The following is a 21525-nucleotide window of genomic DNA, read 5'->3' as shown; positions in this document are numbered from 1 at the left end:
TGCAGTTTTGCCTGTGCTAGTTCATTGTGTTGCAGGGAAGACCACACCATTTTTAATATGCCACTTATTATCCAGTGTAGACAGGCTGGATGAGGTGCCTTTGCAGAGAGGGCACTGTGTCGGCAGCCCAGCAGAGCAATGCACAGGGTCACCCCCCTTACTCTAGTGGCTGCGCCAGCATAGTCCTGAGTTAATTCAGTTGCTGGAAGTCTGCTGCTGTAACTGTAATGCATGCTAATTACCAGATAGCTCAGTGTCTTATACTTTTAAGATCCAAATTCCAATCCTGGTAAAGTTAGAGGCTTTTGCCACTGACTTGACAAGGTTGACAAACCAATAATCAGTGATTAAGTCAAGCTAAAGCTGGTTTTGTTCTCAGTTTCTCTTCCACTCCTTCAACAAAACCAGTATTTTATATACTTATAGAGCCTGAAAGACGTACTTTGCACAATAAACTAAATGCTACTAACCGGTATTTAAAATAGTTTGTTTTCATATACATATTAATTTCTGAGGTGACCATTTTATGTTTTAGAAGTTTCTTTTGCAGAGCTCTTTTACTCCAAAAGAATGGTCTGTGCCTAATACTCGATTTCACATATTTATTACCAAAACCACTATCCCTTTCAATTTTTCCTCAGGTCTTTTGCATTTCTCTTTCATGTATTTTATATGACACCTTTTGATCATTTGAGTTTGTGAGGAAAGGCTCCAGGTAATTCTGTCCTTTACTGTCTTAATTTAGGGCACATAAAAGATGATAGAGTTACCAAAGCAAAATTTTAAGCCTTTCAGGTTATCAGTTTCCTCACTTGTTAGAATATTTTGCATAATTACACAAGAGCTTTGTCTATATTATGGGAATCAGGAATGCTTTCCAGTTCTCATCTCCCAGGCTGAGAAGTGTCTGGAGCCTATTTGTATCATGAGTCTGTACCAAGATAAGACCCAAATCACCAAGTCTTCCCCTTTGTATGCACTCTGGTTTGTGCATGCGTGGGAGCCCCACAACTCCGTGAGCAGTCTGGATGCCTGGAGGACTAGAACTGAAAGTATGCTGTATTCCAGACTTGCTGCACAGTTTAGACACAATCTATAGAATTTAGGTGACTGAAGTGCAAACTAGGCAGAATAAAGGGACCCCAGTCAAAGAAGTGATGACAGATGGACCTGCTTAACTGACTTGCAGAAATAGTGTATACATACGCTTTTTTGAAAAACAAGCGTGTGGCTGTCATGCCAGAGGGAACTCTCATCCTGCTGGCTGACCTGAGCAGCTTCTTCCATGTAAGACCATTTGGGATTCCTGGAAATGGGGCCTGTGCTTTGCCTGAACTACTAAACATGACTGCCCTGAGTCCCTTGTGTGCTCTCTATTCCCCCGGCCCACTCACTGTAGAGTTCACTAAGAGACCATAACAGCTTCTGAATTTTGCATGAAAAATTATACTGAATATGTGTTTCATGTGGGCTGTGAGAATACTTAACATATACATATGTGTTATGAGTACCTAGCATAATCCTACATTTTAATTCTAGTTCAAGCAAAGTAAGGTTTAAGTAAGATATAGACCAGTTGAGACGGTGGTATTTGTAGGCAGGCCCATAACTGCAATCTGCACCCTGAGAAAATGGTGAAATGAAAAAAAAAAACCCAACAGAACAACACAAAACAGTAGAAGTAAAGTACCCATAAGATGAAAATTCTCCAGACTGAAGAACCTACATTCTGCTGAAATTCCTTATGATATAGGTGACTATTTTATGAATTTAGCTCTAAAACTACCAGGGAAATATGACAGATGAGAAAGAGTCTTAACTACTAACTTGTCCATAAACAGCTTCAAATTTGACTTATTTATACAAAATGTGAGGTGGCATCTTTCAAAACCACATCACAATATAAAGTAACATTTCTAAGACCGGTACATGACAAAGTGATGTCATTTTGTCTGCTAGTCAAACATAGTTTGTCTGGTTACTAATGTAATATTTTATAAGTAATGCTGAAATATAGCACAGGTGTTTTGCTGTGGACAGCATTTGCATATAAAAATGCATGTAAAATTTGCATTTAAATTTGCATGTAAATTTGAGCAATAAGAAAACTTACCTGTTATTAATTAGTAGTAATTGATATTCTGAAGAACCTAGAGCTTTCTGAAGAAACAAATCTATATTTTTCATCTTTCTGCAAGCCATTTATTTTATTTTCTTTATTGCTTGGTATTAGTGCTTAAAACTACTGGCTTATTTTCAGAACCATTTTTTAACTGAATAATTTTTTAAACATTTTAGAATTGTGTCATAAACTTCAATCTTAACTGCACTTAAAAAGGGTAGAACACCTGTGATTACCTGCAGAGCTTTTTTTGTGTGTGTGTGTGAGAGAGAGATGTATGGTCACATAATAATAAATTACCTTTCTGCATAGAAAATATTTGAAGACTTGCTATAAGATTGCACCTTTTACAGTAAAGAATAAAAATAACCTGGGAAAAAACCCACTATACCAAGCTAAAACTTACATCCTGCATTCTGTAGGGTGGATTTGTAAGCTGTTCACTTTTCCTTGCACGCACAGAACACTCGCTGGCACCCAGGGAATGGGCAACACAAACTGAGCAGAGACTATGGAAGAGAGGTGCAGAGCAGAGGTGTGCATTTTGCTCCACATTTATGTTGGCTATTACTTGTAATTTGCCTTATTTAAACTCATTAATCATTAGACTCTGGGGATATTTTGGCTTTCTTTGTGTTTGCCTTTCATAGCAGTATGAGGATAGCCATACCAGTTCTGACTAGAAATCCGTCTAGCCCAGTGTCTGGTCCTCAGCAGACCAGGCGTGGGTGCTGGGGGAAAGGCATATGAGCAGAACAAGTGTGTAGTAGTGCTTAGCCAGGGTACTGGATCCCCAGTCTCCTCTGACTTGTGCCTCAAGAAGCTACAGAAACGTCAGTGGTATCTTTACGTGGTGTCTTCGTCTCCCTCAGGCTCTCTGCACCCTTTCTCCTGCCTTAAATCAGTCCTGCCAACATAAACCTGCAGTGCTTAACCAAACAGGTGACAGTAGAGCTATTCTTCTGAGATATTCAAAATACACCTATTGATAATAGGCCAGCAGGCCAGCTGTATTGCATTCGTTTCTAACGTGTTTCAGGCACATAACCAGAAGAGGGAGCAAAACTGCCGTATTTTAAAAACACATAAGAAAGAACCAAACAAATCCTTCCCCTGCCCCAAACAGTCCTGGAAAAAAAGCCTTGATAGTGGCTTAAAAATAATATATTTACTTTGTGATATTTAAATATACTTTACTAAATATTAATATACACATATTTAATGTACCATTAACTGTATTTTTTCTTCTGACTAATCTGGTGTATTTAAGTTTTTCTGTATTTCTTGATGTTTTATAATTCTCTTATGTTTATAAAAGCAGCAACATGACACTTTGATTTTTAGCTAAAGGTAGGCTATGACTTAATTAAGTGATATTGCAACAAGTACCCTCTGTGACCTTGCTTGAGTACATCTACAGTTTTTCTTTAAAATAAGCAATAGAAGATTCAATCAATTTGTTCCCCATATAGAGGGATCCACTAGTAAAATATTTTAAAAATAAGCTTAGAACAGAATTGATGGGATTTGCAGCTAGGGAATATGATGAGAAGAGACTGCTACCGGACTAGGCTTGTTAAGTGATTTCCAGCTACACATAATTAATGTAGCCTTGAAGTCAATTTGAAGAAAACATTTCTGGAGTAAAGGAATAACCTACAGTGCACTATCATTTTTGTTACACTTGTAATGATAACATTAAAAGTAGATATGTGGCGATATTTTATATTGCCTACCTAATGACTTCCATTAAAGTTCTTTTAATGTACTCCCACTGCAGCCCCAGGGAATGAAGCCCAGGGGTTTTTTTGCAGAATGTGTAGCTCAGTAAGGAAGATGAAATCAAAACAATAAATAATTAAGATATGTCAGAACTTTTATTGGAATGCTGTATTAGTTAAGACCATGATAAAAGTGCTGCTTACATAGCCATTTATGAACAACAATGTTGTTAACATGTGTTATTAACATATCCCAGCATTCATTTGTCGATTTGGCACAAATTTGCAAACTAATTTCATGTGAAGGCGCGCGCGTGTGTGTGTGTGAGTGTGTGTGAAGGGGGAATGGGGGTGTGTATGCATGCGTGCTCTTTGTCTGGCTCATGAAACACACAAGGGAAAGGTGCTGTTCCTGCCTTTATACTGTCCATACTTTACCAGCTTTTAGGACAATGTTCTAAGACTTCTAGGACAATGCAAGACGTAAATTCATTTCACTCTTTGGAGGAAACAGAGATCATCACATCTCGGATGAATGCCTTGAGCTCTAATGTGTAGAATCATTCTTTAAATTATTCTTCCAGTGTATGGAGGAAAAAATGTAGATCAACTGTTACTGTGTCAAAAGAGGAAGCTAAAAAATGGTGTCCTCAGATTTGCTGTAGAACATTACTAGCAGAGACAGGAGGTCTTGCTCTAAATTTGTCAGAAAAAGACTATGTGTGGTGTTATTTGTCTTAAGATATTGGACGAGCCTAGTTCCTGTTACAGCAGGGTGGAGGAACATCAGTGCTGTTTTACTGAGGCACCTGAAGGGCTCTGTGATGTAGGAGTAGCAGTAGTCTGGCATAAAGCCTTCATTGCTGAGTTTGTGTCACTTGGAGCTGGCCTTGATGCCCTTAGCAGCATGCTGGTGGTACAAGGTGGGGCTGGATTCATTCCAGATATAATGTAGTATGTCTGGGACAATTCATGTATCATGACTTGAAGCCATTTGCTTTCCTCTGGTAGAGGTTTGACACAGCTGAGAATATTTCTCGCTGTGTGAACTCTTGAGACTGATGGCTTTTGTTTGTCTTCTTAGGGACTTTGTTTTGTAAATTGAAACGTGTAACATGAACTTAGCCTTTTTTATGTCTTTAATTAATTCTTCTTCTTCTTGTATTCTTAATGCATGCATTAAGATCTTGAGTATCTGGTTCAAAACATAGTTTCTCAGGTTTTGACAGTTTATCCCACAGTTCTAATGGCTTGGTATTGTGCTGCTTTGTGTTTAAGAAGCACTAGCCAAACCCACTTTTGACTCATTTTTACAGTAGTTGTCACCATACATTTTTAAGAACATAATTCCTTTCTGAGCATTCATCTTATAAACTTAAAAATAGAAAGAAGTTCTGAGGATTTTTCATTTGCAGGAAAAGATGACTCAATTAAGTATGTCCTGATGAAAAAGTGAAAACTTTATGACAACCTAATTAAAAGTCTAAAACTAGAAATGCACTGATAAAAATTGGTTCACAGAAATTTTAGGTGCTGAAAAGAATATAAAAGCTGAGTGGATTTAATAAAAAAGACAAATTCAAGTAAAAGAGAAAGTATATAAAAATGTTTCAAGCAAAGGGTAATTGTGAAAAGGGCTATTACTGTCTGTAGCATGAAGAAAAGAAAGGAGGGGGGGTAGTATTTGCATAAGAAAACTCCTCATCATTAGCATCTTGTATTTTGCTGCATCATCTTGTACTTCTGCAGTTTGCTGCAACATTCCAGTTCAGCTGCAACATTCCTGGTGCTAAGATGGCACATTTAGAAATTCAGAAAAGCTGGAGATATGCAACTGTTCTTATCATATATTACTTCCAGATTTTTAATATTTTTCATATTGAATATTCTAAACAAAAATGTAAGAAATGCTGAGGTTTTACTTAACACTAGATGTACTGGAGCGCACCACCCCCCTCTCCCAGGCAGCACAAGTGAGTATCATTCTCAAGAGGGAATGACACACAACCAAGTGTCATCCTGATGTGCAGCGGGGAGAGCCCGGCTACATAATTCACTGTGGTAGGCAGTGCCCAGGGGGTAGGTGCAACAACTGCATCTAATGAAACAACTACATCTAAAGATTGTTGTACCTTTCATACTGATGGGAAAAATCTGGATCAGTGCACCTGTCAAATCCTTCTAGCGCCAAAGGTGCATCAGATAACTAAAATAATCTGGCTCAAGAATCTCATATTTTATGTAATCTATATGAGGTCTTTTTGTATAAATAATCAAGAATTTTACACCTTTCTTTATATGTAATTCAAAACTGATTATCACAACAGAAGACAAATTGAAGTTCATTTGTATGGGAAGGGAGGGTGGTAAAAGGTGAATGATGACTTAGAAAACTGTATGGTTTCTTTCCAAATTTTCACAATTTAACCAAAGTTGGCTTTGGTTAAAACAACAAGGGGATAGATGGTGGCCTTTAGCCTTGGGGGAAGGAAAGAGATTTTAGAGAATATAATGCATGTTTATCTAAACAGAGAGGATATGGGCAGCACTGACTTTTAGCATTTTGCCTATTCATCAGCATCTCTTACTAGTTCCCCAAAAGAAAGCTCTCATTTAACAATATATTTTCTTAGCTTTGTAGAGCATGGAGATGGAAATGGAATTAGAAAATGGTGATGAAAAGGTTAAATGTTGGAATAAATCTAATGGATATATCTATTTTTATTTCTCACTTGAAATACTAACCATTACTATCCAAACTCTTGCAATGTTCTAGAAGTCAATGAAGCTTTTCACCTAATCTGGAGTACCTCCAATCTGCATATACTCAGTCTAAGAGTGGTACTTAACTGCTGATAAAATTAAGCAGCCATTTGAATTTAATGCTGACATGCCATAAGAATAACTAAAGCTATAGAAGGACGGTCTTTGGAACCTTTTCTGAAAGTGTTTACATGCTTATACTATCACTTTTAGTATAAACATAAAAAAGTAGCCTGTCTTGCTTTTTAGAATAGGTTTTGGGGTTTTTTTTGTTGGTTTTTTTTCTTTTTTAAGGTTAACACATGGAAAAAATATTTATTCAAAGAGTTATATTTTTATTTGATATTTATTTGATCATGCTTGTCAATTCAAGTTTTATTATAGAAGCACTTCTAGAGTGCTCCCAAGTAGGTTAACTCTTTTGTAGATACTTAGCTCTCAAAAAATTAGCAAGGCTTAGGAAAGCTTTTCTTTTGGTAGGGAACATTGGTATGATAAATGATTTTGGTGACTGAGCAAACTACAGTTTTTAGGTTCAGAACTGCATCAGGAGTTCTGAGAAAGAACTCTGACTGAGAACGTCCTGTCTCAGGACTAGCTGTCTAAAGCTAGCATGGAAATCACTCTGGGCTTCCTGATATTATTCAGTGTTTAGACTATTTGTTACATATCCTGACAAAATCCTGTGTTTGAGATTACTGTCTGCCTACTTTTTATCTTATTCTGAGTATCTCCACTATTTGACCTAAATGATTGTCTAATGCTGTTTTTTCCTAGTAGTGATTATTCCTTAAATTCTAAGGTCATTGAATTTTTTTTGTGTGTTAGTTAAGAAGACATTTCTGGACTCATCCAAGAAAGAGGAAGCATAGATGGCATCAGTAAATATTTTATTGCTAAATGTGATTTTCACAGAGAAAAAGAAAGAATCACATTTTTGTTAGGAAGAAACTTAATAAGATTTTATTTCCACAGTTTGGAAACAGAATGTTCCTTTTGAAATTTATTTAGTACTTACTACACATGGTACTTCAAAGATGACAGCTTCTGTTTCAGCATGCATATCTATGGTGTTATGAAACCATTATATTGAAAATTTTGCTGGTGTATTACTTGAAGCCTGCAACTGTCATTTTCAAAAATCAAAATTTTGAATTTATAAGATTGAAAATGAATTCCATATCTATCATATTCTTCTCCATCACTGGCTATTTTCATGACCATAAAAGTGGTTATATCTGTGAGCAATGGCTGTGAGGAACTTTGCGCTTTGTGGGATCAGCAAAATAAGCTGATTCTTAACAGCCCAAAGCAAAAATTGAGTTTAGGGTATTGAATCTGTCTAGTTAACTGCTCTAGATTTGGTTTTGGCATGAGATACTGAAAGGTTTAAAACCTATAGTATTATGCTAACCAGCCAGTTTAATTGTCAGAAGATGAAAAATTAAAGTGTAGAACAAAAATATCTGACAACCTCAGAAAGACTAGCGTGTTGCAAGTCTAGAGAATGGAGTCTCTGTCTGGAGAAGAGTGTACATGCTCCTATTCATAGCTCTTTTTCTGAGAAGTTAGGTCAGAAATGCTGGTTTCAGGGTACAGGATCCATAATTAGCAAGAAAGTTTTTATTGAGTAACTTAATCTGCCTAAAATAAAAACTGAATTTAAATTAAATCCCAGATTTAGAAAGTAAATCCAACCTAGTTTTAGCTTAACAACTCATTGGTAAAAATACTTTGTCAATTTAAAGTAAACATACATGATTGCTGATTCAGTTTTGTTTGGTTTGTTGTTTTTTTTTTTTTTAAGTATACCTTTGCGAGGACTTTTTTACCAAAATATTTTTTACTTCCTTTTTAATTTACAGAAATACAAAGGTATTGTAGGAAACTATAGAGTACTAACTTTTAAAAATGTAAGAAATTCTTGTGTAAATAAACTCCTGGGGTTTTTTTCCAGTTGTTAAATATTAAAAAGAGCAGAATATTTGACAAATTACATAGATACTAACTTTTGTATAGTATGTTCTGTTCCACATTTAAAATGTTTACTAATTCTCTCCACCACAGGCCTCTAAATTAAAGAACTAATCTAAATTTTTGCCATGTTAATGACAGTACATTTGTTTAGATCAAGTTGTCCCGAATGATATTAGGTATCTTATAATGTAAGTTACATAATATTTCTGATTTTTTTTTTGGTTTATGCTAGAAGTTACATGGGAGGACCAGCAGAAAAAGGTGAATGGTACAGTAACTGATGACAAACCATTGCCGAAAAAGAAACACCATTCTGAGCCAGGTTTGTCAGGGTTTGGAAAACCACATGAAAGCATGAGACTATAAAACCACATTTCATGCTTTTGTAATGCGTGTGTGCTTGATGTACCTTATTTTTTTTCACTTTGGTGTGAAATTTCTAGTATGTAGAGACCATTTAGATTACATAGTTCTGTTTTAGAATAGCCAAAATAGATCTGCTTTTGTAAACAATTGTGTTAGAATGCACATGCATTAGAAAAGAAGTGTTCTGGCACAATATTAGACTTAGATTGCTTTTTAGTTTTGAATTTTGTTATGATTTATCTATGTGTGCAAGCCTCAGGAATCCAAGTATGAGTTATGCTGATTCTTACTTAGTTGACCAAACCAAGGTATCTACTGCATGTATGGTGGGAAAGTCATCTTCTAAAGACTTGTATCTGAAACCTTCTTGCACCATCACACATGACAGAAATAATGTTCCAATGTAATTTTTATACAAGCTGCATTTTATATCTCCATATGGCTGGAGTTCTCAAATCTAAGAGAACTCTTCCTTCCTCTGTCCTGTACATGAATGGATTTCTTCTGAAACTAAAACCTATCACAAACTCTCTTCCACTCTAAACATAAAGTGCAATTCTTTGGCTCTATCTTTGTTCCTACAAATGCATTGCAATAAAAAGTAAACCTAGTAATGATCATGATGATAATAATAGTATTGTTCTCTCCTCTGAATCAGACAATAAAAGGTCCTGATCTCATTAATTTATGCACTTGCAAAAGGTACTAAGGTGCTTGATATTATGGTGAAAAGCACACTAAGGAGAAGAAAAGAGAAAAGAAAAGAAAAGAAAAGAGAAAAGAAAAAAGAAAAGAAAAAAGAATAGAATCTTTAAAAGATTGATCCACATCTACTCAAATGAATGGGAATTTTTCAGTTCCAAGAATACTTAGGTTCGTTTTGGGCTGCAAATCTCTCTCTATTGGGCATATTGGTTGTCTCACTCTAATATCATTTTTCCCAATCACACATGTTAAAGTTTACAAGATTGGCCAATTGTGCCACCTCCTAAATTAATGCTGTAATCTCAGTTTTAGGCTCACCGACATGCTGATAATTTCCACATTTTTTGTTGAAGCTTAACTACTGTACAGCTAAAAGTGCCAGAGTCAGAACTGGGGAGCAGCAAAATCTGGATTGACTGTGTAACCTGGGGAACCTGGCTGCAAAAGGCCACACCTGCAGTTGCATTTCCCATTCCCTGACTTTTTAATGCATCAGAGGAAGTTACAGGATAAAACAAGTACTGCTTATAAGAGTCAGGATCAGAATGTAATTTATCTTATTTTCCAGCTGAGTATTTTAACTATTGCATGACAGATTCAAAATACAATGTCTACAGACATTTGCTGTTGTCTTTCCAGGGTGAGTTCTGCAGAATAATGCCTCTGCCCAGACTTTTCCCTTACATAGTAGCTAGGTAAGAACATTATCTCCATCTCCCAGCTGAGGTGGGCTTAGAACTGTGGTCTAGGCAGATGGCACATTCATAGTTATTAGCAATACTTGTTTAGAGCCACCTTCCCCATTTCTTTAGAAACAGGAGCCATATTTTGTTAGATGCTGCTCTTGAGGCATTCTAGATTTTGGAACGACTGAAATCTTGTAAGACAAAAAGCCCCAGAAGAATAGAAATCAGAAACAAATATGGACATTAAAAAGTTGTCACTTTAGAAGTGTTCTGTATATTAAAACAATATTTATCTGATTTTTATCTATTTTTCCCTCTGGAACAGTACCACTGATCTCCAGTGCTGCTGGGAACACAGAATTGGTTTGGAAAGCCACAGTCACAATTGCCAAAGTCTAGACTAGATAAAAAGTTGAGTAAAAACTGTGTTCTGCAGTCTGCAGTCCTAGGTCTTTCTGTGAGGGCTGGTGCCTGATAAGAACATAAATTGTGCTCTGATTTATGTTATCAGTAATGTCTTCCATGGTATGTTCACATGGGACAATGATACGTGAGGCAGAAATGTCTGAGGTGGTTCTGAACACCCTACAGTGGGCACCAACTAGTGCATACCTACATTCCTAGGATGCTTTTCCAAACTGATTCTCTCTGTTCGTCAAAAAGCCTTAGGTACTAAAGTGGTAGAAGGAGAGGTGTACCAGTGTAACAAATCAATGCAGCTCCCAGGATTTGCATCATCTGCTATGCATGGCACACTACTGTCCCCTATAGACATCCCTATATCACTACAAACACTTAGGTCATTTCCAAGGTTTAGCAGTCAGGACATCTGGAAGTGCCATAACACTGTATTCACCCCTGTGTGTTGAGATATATTCTATCTGTGACCATGATCTACCCCTGATGTAGCCTGATGGAATCTGCATAAGGAAGCTTCAAATTCCTTGAAGCTTTCCAATATGGGATTTATCCTCTGCACAGGACTGTGCCTCCTTTCATCTGAGAATCCTTTAAATGTTCTGTTTGCACAGAAAACAGCAAGGTCATACTAATACAACTTAATCCCTGGCTGCAGTTGGCAGCCTGAAGAGAGAAGCAAGGAGGAATATGGGCACCTCATATTGCTGTTGCCCTGTTTTGATTGCCTTTTCATATGATTTTTCTGCTATAGCCTGTTATTGGAAGATTATCCTGTTTTTAAGTTCACTTTGTCTGTCAAGTATTTAACCTAACTAGTCACATGGAAATAGCTGTGGCAGTATTATAGCTATGAAAATCTGTGAGAAAAAATAGATATCGTTTACCTAAATACCTTAAGTGAAGAATTGAGACTGTGAGCAAATTGTGGATAAAAACATAAATAGATAATAAAAATAGTTCAAAGTAACAGAAAAAATAACAGTAATACTGTATCATGTGAAGCATTAATATTCAAGAAATATGCATGACTAGAAATAAGATTAACAAATTTGTTGGAGGACAATTTAAGGTCATTAAATAAAGTAGTAAAATGGTTCTTATGTTTCAGGATTTTCAGTAGAAGATGCTGATAAAATTCCTGTTCCTGAATATCAGAAATTAACATGTTGTCTTAACAGTGTCTTAACAATTTGCAAAACTATTGTTCCATATATTACAAAGAGTCAATTGTATTTATACAAAGATTTTGAAAGACTGGAAGGGTAAAATTGCATCATAGGTAAGCATAGCATCAAAATTCAAGACATGTCTTGATTGTGTGTGCCCTTCCTTTAGCCGATGTCAGCACTCTGTCAGAGAATATTGCATTCTCAGGACACCACCGAATCAAAGAGCATGTGGAATAGTTATTTGTTCCTATCTAATATTATTAAGCATTTCAACTTTGAGCACCCCTGCCTCTGAGCTGTAATAGATGGCATATGAAAAAAAGTGAACAAAGCTCTAGTCCTCTAATCACATTTCCTTGGTTAGTGAAGAAAAAAAAAAGAAAGAAAAGCACAGCATGCAAACATTTTCATACAGTTTTGCATTTTTGTATGTGAGGCCTTAAGAGAAGAAGTTGGAAAAGAAATAGGCTATGGGTAGGGAATGTGTCCTGTACTGATAGAGATAAGGTTAGGCAAGATACTGTTTTTCTTAAAGAGCAATTATTTTCAGCTAGTATCATCACTAGTCTCTCTTGAACCCATCAGGGTTACTTAAAGGGAGAAAGCACGTAGTTTAGAGTACCAAGGCAGTGATACTCATTTCTGTTCCCTGTCAATTGTTTCTGAAGTGTTCAATCAGTCTCACTAGCCAAAGTTTTGGAAGATGAATGCAGAACTGTGTCTCCATCCAGAGATGATACAGGTAATGCAGAAACTACCTTCATGAGATAGCAAAGGAAACACTATTGGTTTCCCCCCGTTTTTCCTACTTGGAGACAGTAGATTTGATGATTATCTGAAAACCATCCCATCATGGTTTCATTATCGTTGCCTGTTGAGAAGATTGCAGTGTCGTCAAATATCCAACCTTTGCCACAGACACTTTTAATTTCTAAGCAACAGTTGAAGAACAGAACCGTGGGAAAGTGCTGACATGTTTTAATATGACTGACCAAAAGCAGACAGAATAGTTGAAATGGATTTATACATCTTGGAATGGAATGAAGCAAAAATGGAGTGTCCTTGTAATTATTGGGGGGAAAGCTGTATTTCTTTAATATAGTACTAAAATTTTAGAGGAATCATAACAATGGTAGGTTAAACACATCAGAAAATACAAAGATAATGCATACTTACAAATGTAAGTCTTTATAGATATATAGATTGGCTTTCAGTTTCAAGGGAATCATGGCTTGTTTTATGCATGGAACATTTATGTCTCTCTCCTAGGTAGAAGTATTCCTTGACTGTACATAGACAAAGCCTTTCAGAAATAATTTTAATGTGACTATAATTTTGTAGTTTATCTATCGCCGTGGAATCAGTTGAAGTAGTAAAACAATAGTCAAAAATAATTCAAAGCAAAGTAGTGGTTATTTTAAAAGACGTTTGTAGTCAGAATTGGAAGTATGACAGATCAAAAATTATGAAAAGGGAGATATGGTTAGAAATGGGGAATGAATGAGGCTGGAAAAGACAAAATAATGATAGGACACAGAGAGAGAGAGGAGAGCATGCTAGTACTTCATATAAATGACATCATGAGCATTGGGTAAATTCAAAATTATGGTTAAAGAAGGCTGGTATAAAATCACCAGCTTGTGAAAAGGAGAGGAGCAGAGTGGAGTCATGGACTAGTTTATGGTTGCTGAAGAGGTAAAGTGACTGGGCAGTAGAACAGTTTTCAAAAGAAATGGATTGGGAAAGGGAAGAAGAAAAAATCCATGGCCCTGATGCAAGTTTCAGTGTGCTGTGGAAGGGCTGGGGAAGAAGGTACAGAAAAGGATCTTATGAGGATGCTGTGGAGTCTGAAAAGCAGTGAAGTGGGTAAAATTTACAAAAAGAACTACATGTTGAATCTATGAGGATCTTTTAACCTGTGACAAGTGAGAAGTAATATAGATTGAATATATGGCATGACTAATTGTTTTCTGGAAAAAAAGTGAGTGTTTGTACACTTCCCAGGGACTCTTCTTGCAGTTAATAAATGGTGTATTTAAAACAGATAGTCCTCTCATGTATTTGATTGTTTAAAGATTTACTTTCATTTTTTTCCTATACCACTTTGAAAGACGATATGCCTAGCCTGTACCAAAGTAACAAAGAAATGGATTTGAGAGAGAAAAAGGGACTCTCTGGATCGGAATTGCAGTCCCAGTGTAAGTAGGGCACAGATGTAGTCAAATATTGCACTTCAGTGTCCTAGCCAAATTGCATTAATTCAGGGTATAATCGTAATTTATGATAGATCACAAATAGTGAAGTGGCCTGAAAATGTCTAACAAACCGCACACCTTTTTGTGTATATCCTTTTACTGCTTTTTCATGTTTTGGAAACCATTCCTGCAGTCTTAACTATGATCTCCTGCACAATCTGATTCTGTAGGTGGTAAAACTTCATGACATCACTAGGATGAGAATAGATGTAGAATAGGGAGATACCTGATTTAGGATAGCTCATCTACCCTTTATTGATAATAGAGGGTGTATTTGTATCTATGCTGTTAGGTATCATTTCTGTAGTATTGATGTTTGACTACCCGAATCACCTAACTTATTAGTGACATTTATTATCTTTTCAGGATTTATGATATTTCAAATCCAGTGTGTAACTACAGTGCATTAATATTTTGAAATGTTACTATTTTGTCTTTTTTCCACTTGTAAAATTATAATGTGAACCTTATTCAGAGAAACAAAATCATAAAAGCTCTCTCTCTGAATTCCTCATTTAGTTTATCTCTTGAGACTTATGAAAAAGTAGTGCAGTCTACATGGTTTTGTTTGATTTATAGAGTTCATGCTACTGAGAATATTTAGTATTTCTTCTTGTATGTTGTTTTCTACCTTCTCTATTATCCTTATCTTTGGGTAGGAATAACCCACATTTTCCATATTCTTACTGTCTTTACATAGTGTATATTATATATAGCGTATATTATACCTGGTGTATATTATGTAATTGCAAAATTAAATGTATTGCTTCTGTCTTCCCTGTATTTTCTTTATCCTAGTTAGTCCTCTGCTTGTATTTTTGAGGAAAAATGACAGCATCTGTCCAGTATACACCTGTGATTTTGTGTGTATGGATATACACTTCAAGATAAAGAACTCACCTTTAACTAGTAGGGAATTACCTCATTAAAACAAATTCAGAAGTGTGGAACAGGCTCTGTATCTACAGGGAGGGTAACTGGAAGATGTGGCTTAATGCTGTTAAAGAAGCTTAAAGAAAACTGATATTATTCACACCTCAATGTAGTCAAATAGACTTTCACTCTAAATCTTTTAACAAATATTTCTGCTCTTTACTATTCTGCTATCTACTCTTCCTCTTTTATCTGTATCCTTAGCATTGCTGATTTTGAATGGTGTCGGGAAACATCTTTCCTGAGAGTTAGATGCATTATGTCATTCTTCAGATCTAATCATATCCAGACTAATGACGTGTATTCATGGAACATACAGACTCTATAGAACATTTCTATCTTAAAGTCTCCTCCATGTTTTAAGATTATGCCTATTTGATTGTGCTATTGCACATCTTATTTTGTGAAAAATGTGTCCAGAAATGAGGTTTTCCAAATCTGGAAGTCACAGGAATTTCTGAGACCATGTATGCAGTGAAAGATCTTTGTTTTTAAGGAGAAGAGAAAACTGAAATTAAGAAAAGCCTTGAGGAAAAAAAAGAGTAATTGCCTTACATCTCTTTGTCCTATGCTGCTTTTAGATTTTCAGACGGGCATGTTTGCTGTGTAAGGTTTCAAGCATGTTTTTTGAACACTAAGTTCCTAAATACTTCTCTTTCATAAGTGACGTTACTTACAATGCAGAGTTCTGTATCAAAGCATGATAAAATAGATGGTATTTGCCTTGTTTTATTCAGACTTGCAGTACAATACCTGGTTTTCATTTACTTTATAAGTTTATTCATTGAGAGTCTCATTTGTTTCTAAATCTGTGTATAATATCCTTACACATACTACTTTCACACGTCAAAATGAACAATTGATCCAAATAAATGCTAGTTCCACAACAAAGCAATAACTATGCAAATGAAGACTGCCTATTGACATGATGTAAATTTAATAGAATTTCATTCCATGATTTTGTTCTCAGATTTTAATGTATTTCTATCAACAAAGATCTATTTTAGTGGATTACAAGCTACAGAGCCAAAGAATTTTGCAACTATTGTTTGGGATTTATGGCATGGCTTCTTAATCAGGAGGAGATTGATTCACATAAGTGCTATTGTGTCTAAATTGGTCGGTCTATTAGTACTTCTTATCATCATTAATTGAAAGAAGTTGGTGCATTACCATGCCAGAACTTCTACTAAGTCATTAATATTTGCAACAATTAATACAAAAATATTATAAGCCATTTATCACAAGAGATGAGATATCAGCTGATATCTCTGTGATATCTATTATCTTTTATTTTCCTTTCTGGCTTCTATTAGAATTATTCTTTTAATATATTTGATCAGTAAAAACTTAAAACTGAAAAATGTTTGTAATTAAAAATAATTTTTGTTTGCTGCTTTGATGTGTAAATCATTTTTTCCGTAACAAATACTTTGCATGAGGACTTTTAAAAATGCAATTTTTAAAAAGTATTAGTACATGTGACTGATACGCAGCCAAATACTGGTCATTTGGTTCTAAAATCTTCAAAGAGAGCTTCCCTCTTATTCAGTCATGTCTATGCTGAGCCCCACTGACACTACTAGAATGCCTTGCATTACCATACCATGCAAATTCCTAATTTGGAAATAATGTGATTCCAAGAATACTTTGAAAATTTCTTGGGAAGGATTTACCTTAATGCAGTATATGTCTCAAAGCTATGCATTCTTATGGCTATTAAAAATAATAAGTATAAGGGGGTCATGATACTTTCTAATAACTGTTTTTGACATAGTAGGAGTGCTCGCTTCAAGGTTGTAGATACGTAATAGAAAACATTTTCAGAAAATTTTAAGTAGTGTAGCTGGTTTGGTGGTGGTAATAGTAATTTATTTATTTATTTATTTAACAGTACACTGTGTTAATACAAGCTGTAACACACCAGGGAGAAGTAGGTCTCTGCATTTGCTTCTTTGTGTTTCATCCTATGGATTCATTGTTCCTGCACAGATGAAGATATTTATACACCACTACTTTTTTTTAACATGTGAAAACATAACATCCTTTGTGCTATGCTTTCATATTGCATATCTCATATATAGCACGTACTGTGTTCATTCTGTAAGCAAATTTAATTGCCTAAAAATGCATTCTAAATATATATGTTACAAGCTGCTTGTGTTTCCAACAAAGTTTTGGTACCATCTTGGCATTTGCTAGTAGATGAAAATTATGATCTACCAGCTATAGAATAAAACTGTTTAACTATAGAACACTGTGGTTATCAGATGAAATTTAGTGTTATCTTTCATTTCATTTTATTGATTTATATTGCTTATTCTAATTTTGCTTTTTTCAGTGGTATCTTGATATTGACTGTAAAATGTGGATAAAATTATAGCATGTTTTTGTGGTGTATGAACTTTTCTGCAATTCTTAGTCTAACATCTGCAGAGTTAATGAATTGTGAGCAATGTTTTGTGACTCATTAACAGACTGCAAGTTGAAATTAGATCAGGACTCATAGGTTTTTTTTATTGGTTTTGATGATTTTTGGAAGAATGCACTTGTTCTGCTAGTGATGGTAGCTTCACAGTTCTTTGTAATTATTATTACTTTTCAAGATGAATCCCTCCCATTCTTTTGCTACAAAGAGATTCTCAGTACAGAGAATGACACTGTCCCTCAGATGTTCTCCATGTCTGAAATGGCAGTGTGTTTTTGAATGTGAAGTAATAAAGTAAGTAATGAGATAGTTGCTTTGGCGTTTAACTTGCATGCATTTGCAGTAACTTAGACTTCTGTGAGATGAGAGTAACATTTGGTTCTGACAAAGTATCTGCTGAATTGACCATGAGAGTTATTAGCTATACATTCTCTTTTCTCATGTTCTGTACTTTGGCCTTGCAAATATTGCCTTTGGCAGAGTGTTACAGTAATGCAGTCCTTTCCAGAGTGTGTTATGTGGATTCTGAAATTCCTGAGCTTGTATATCCTTTTGAAAATAATGTGGTTTCTGCTTTGGATATGTGAAGTTTGGTTCAGCATAAATTACAACAATTTAATAATTGAAAAATCTAATAATAGACTTCCCATTGGTGACATTAAACTGAATGTTCAATGCTTGAAAGAGAAAAATAATACTTGTGTTCAAGTAGGTAACGTTCCAAAAAGTTGAACAGTCATGAACAAAAGTGTTTATGCTAGTTAACATACCTTTTACTATCCAGCTTTTTCTTCAGCTTCATTACAAGGATTGACTTTGCTGTCAATTATAACTTTTATTATTTCCTCAGCTCCTATACTAACCCTGTCTTTACTGTTCTTTTTCAACAACAGTAGTTTAACCACTTCTTCCTCAGCTTTCTTTTTCCTTCTGGTGTCTGTGTTATTTTTTTCCCCATTTACTAACTCTGCTCTGCAGACTTCTCTCTAAAACAATTTTTGGCCCTTTCCCTCAGTGTCAGTTTTAACCTTCTGAATACATCCTCTCACGCCCATCTCCTTTGTCTATGTCTGTACATTACACGATGTGATCACAGAAGAAGTGGAATCATCAAGGAGAAGAAACTCAGGTCTGTCTCTTCTACTGCTTTTCTCTGTGTTATTTTTTTCATTTTACCTTTCCTATAGATTTTATCACAGCTCACCTCACATACTTTTCACTCTCTTCCCCCTCAATATATTTAAATATTGGCAAACTGTAAGAATTTAAGATGCTTATGCAAGTTTTATTACCTATAAACTATGTACTCTACAAAAAGTGTTAAAAGGTAACTGATGACATGTGTGCTATACCTTAAGACTTTAAACTGATTCGATTTCTGTCATATCAGTTCTTATTTCCCATCTCCATTATCTGTAAAACAGCCTTTGTGCTTCCAACTAGCACATGAAAACAATCCATAATTTGTTTTATCTTTGCATTTGAAAACTGCTACAAAAATTATGGAAACGCTGATATAACTTTATTTTTCACCCTGGGGAGAATATAATTTGAAAACTGAACAATTTTAGTAAGTTAAATTTCATGCACTGGATTTTCAAACTTAGCTTCATTGAATAAATACTATTTTGATTAGAAGTAGAGTTGTTAGTGATCAAAAGCTATTCTCTCATGCCAAAAAGTGTAAAACATAAGGTTATGATAACAAGAGAGAGCGAGAAGTCAAAACATTGAAAGAGCTCTAACTTAGCTGGATTGTTCATGGCTTTTCTTTCATATTGTGCATTACTTGTGGTTTCATCTTTCATATCGAATTTTAATCTGCCATTTTATTGAATTTTCCATGTACTTGATATTACTGGCAGAGAACTAATGTCTAGCAAGGCATCCTAGCTCTGAAAATGCAGTAGTTGTTCACACTTCCCTGCTTGTTCAGTTGTGGTATGTACAAAATTCCCCATATTAAATTTAATTAAACTCACCTATAAAATTTAAATTTTACAGTTATTGTGTCAAAGCTCTAATTAATTTCCTGTGCTTCTGCTATTATCCCAACAAATTAGAGAAGCCACTTGGATGCCATTTAGCTTCTAAAATCTGAAGCAGTTTTGGGGTACATTGACTGGTCCATTAAATTTTGGTGGTATTTAGTCAAACATTTTTGTGTTTCTCTACCATGTCTGGCTCCTTCAGAACTCAGTTTTACCTTTGGTACTACTTTTGTCCTAATCAGAGTCAGAGTTTATCTTTACGGAATCTTGCAGATATTACTTGTTGTGGTTTTCATATTAAACAAATCTCAAGGTAGAAATCACTTAAATTACAGGGTACAAAATCTCAGTATGGATAGAGAAGACAACTGGTAGCGTGATCTGAATTTCATCTTCTGTAAATCACCACTATTAGAAATCAATAAATTAAGCTCTAGAAAGACTGAGTCTACTTACCTTGGAATGATCCATTCCCAGTTCTTGTGCAGTGATTCTGAATCTCTTTTATTACAAAAATGAAATTAGAGGATTAAGTGACCCGTTTCCTATCTGTTCATAATAAAAAAAAGAGGAAAGTTGTGGACCTTTTTATTCAAGAACCTTCCTCTGAGTTATTGACTGAATCAATATATTGAATCAAAATATTGAATCAGCTTATCTGATTCTTAGGGTTGGAAGAAATCAGACCTTAAAATGGTATCTAGTGTCTCAGAAAAACACATATTTTCATCACCTATGTTTCTTGAACATATGTGAGAAGGCAGTACCTGTGTATTATTAACTTTTTTTGATTTTACAATTCAGATGCAGTTTTGCAAAACACTGTTTAGCTCACCAACAGTGTTAAGTAAATGTATTAGGCGCTGATAAATTTAACTGTCTATCACAGAAATGCAAAAGCATGATCAGCAGTGCAGTTGAAAAAGTTATTATTACTGCCCTTAAACTCAGGAGCAATTAGTTTATTTTGTGCATAGTAACATGTTTTCGGATGTACATTTGAAATGGGTACTCTTCCATGGTTTACCTCAATGACAAAATAGCTTACACGTTTCAGTACAAGGCACTTTGAGCAGCTGTGCGCACAGCTAAAAGCATGGGTGACATTTCAAAGGCATACCTTTAGAAGGAGGTGCTTTCCCATAGTTTTAGAATTTGCTTTAAAAAGAGCGGAACTAGGCTTATCCATTTACAGACTTCATTAGGAAATGGCTTTCACAGTATTTACCATGCTACTAAACATTCATGTGAATTAAAGGATTAGCTATTGATTTTAGGTGTTATTAGACCAAGAGGTGTTGTGAGAGCTAAATATCTGAATATGTGAATATTGTATTGAAAGAAAAATATTGCCATTTCCTCTCTCTGGATATTATAATCTTTAATTACAAAAATGAGAAAATTTTATTCCCTGAAAAAATCCAGATTTTTAAATGGAAAAGTCCTATGAGAGTGCATGCAAAACTTATACTGTATATTTCAAGCACAGAAGCAAGTTCAGAAAGCTAACAAGCAATAATATTTTTATATAAATTTTGTTATCTGACAGCAGTACAGCTTGATAGCATCCTTAATGATTAAACCCTGTTTTCCTTGGGTGGAGGAGGAGCTTTGTGATGCAAAATTTTCACAAATTGTTTCTAAAATCATATTTTGGAAATAATTTAATATGTTTCATAGGATTTAAGTATTGTGAAAACTGTTAGGGAGACATACGCCTGTTCACCTCCCTATGTATTCAGTATGAGCAATGGAAATAAGCCCCTGCCTGTCAAAGAACCTTATGAAGATGAAGCAGACATCTTTTCATCAAGAAGAAGGTTAAGACCAACCAGTTACTGTTGTGCCAACAACTACTTGCAATTGCAAGTAATATTTACTGTGGTCTTCAAACATATGAGATACAGAAAACATTCTTCAACTTTGCAAAATTAATCTAGGTCTAGATGTGAGCTCACTCAAGTAACTATACCCCAAAATTGATCAATA

The 21525-nt window shown here is 35.2% G+C and overlaps 1 protein-coding gene across 50 annotated transcripts in view; it reads left to right on the top strand.

The window, feature by feature from the left end:
* Positions 1–21525, top strand: part of RIMS2 (regulating synaptic membrane exocytosis 2) — a 486153-nt gene that overhangs the window by 358221 nt on the left and 106407 nt on the right. For 39 of the 50 annotated variants that reach the window (XM_030011023.2, XM_030011017.2, XM_030011004.2 and 36 more), the window contains 2 exons: positions 8816–8905; positions 18642–18674. In XM_030011023.2, the coding sequence (XP_029866883.1) occupies positions 8816–8905; positions 18642–18674 (123 nt within the window). The remainder of the gene's footprint in view (positions 1–8815; positions 8906–18641; positions 18675–21525) is intronic. The other 11 variants (XM_030011022.2, XM_030011021.2, XM_030011013.2 and 8 more) reach the window with 3 other exon arrangements.

The sequence above is a fragment of the Aquila chrysaetos genome, chromosome 4, assembly GCF_900496995.4.
Source record: "Aquila chrysaetos chrysaetos chromosome 4, bAquChr1.4, whole genome shotgun sequence".
Classification (NCBI taxonomy): Eukaryota; Metazoa; Chordata; class Aves; order Accipitriformes; family Accipitridae; genus Aquila; species Aquila chrysaetos.
The sequence above is the reverse complement of the archived record's forward strand: the minus strand, read 5'-3'. Positions and strand labels throughout refer to the sequence as shown.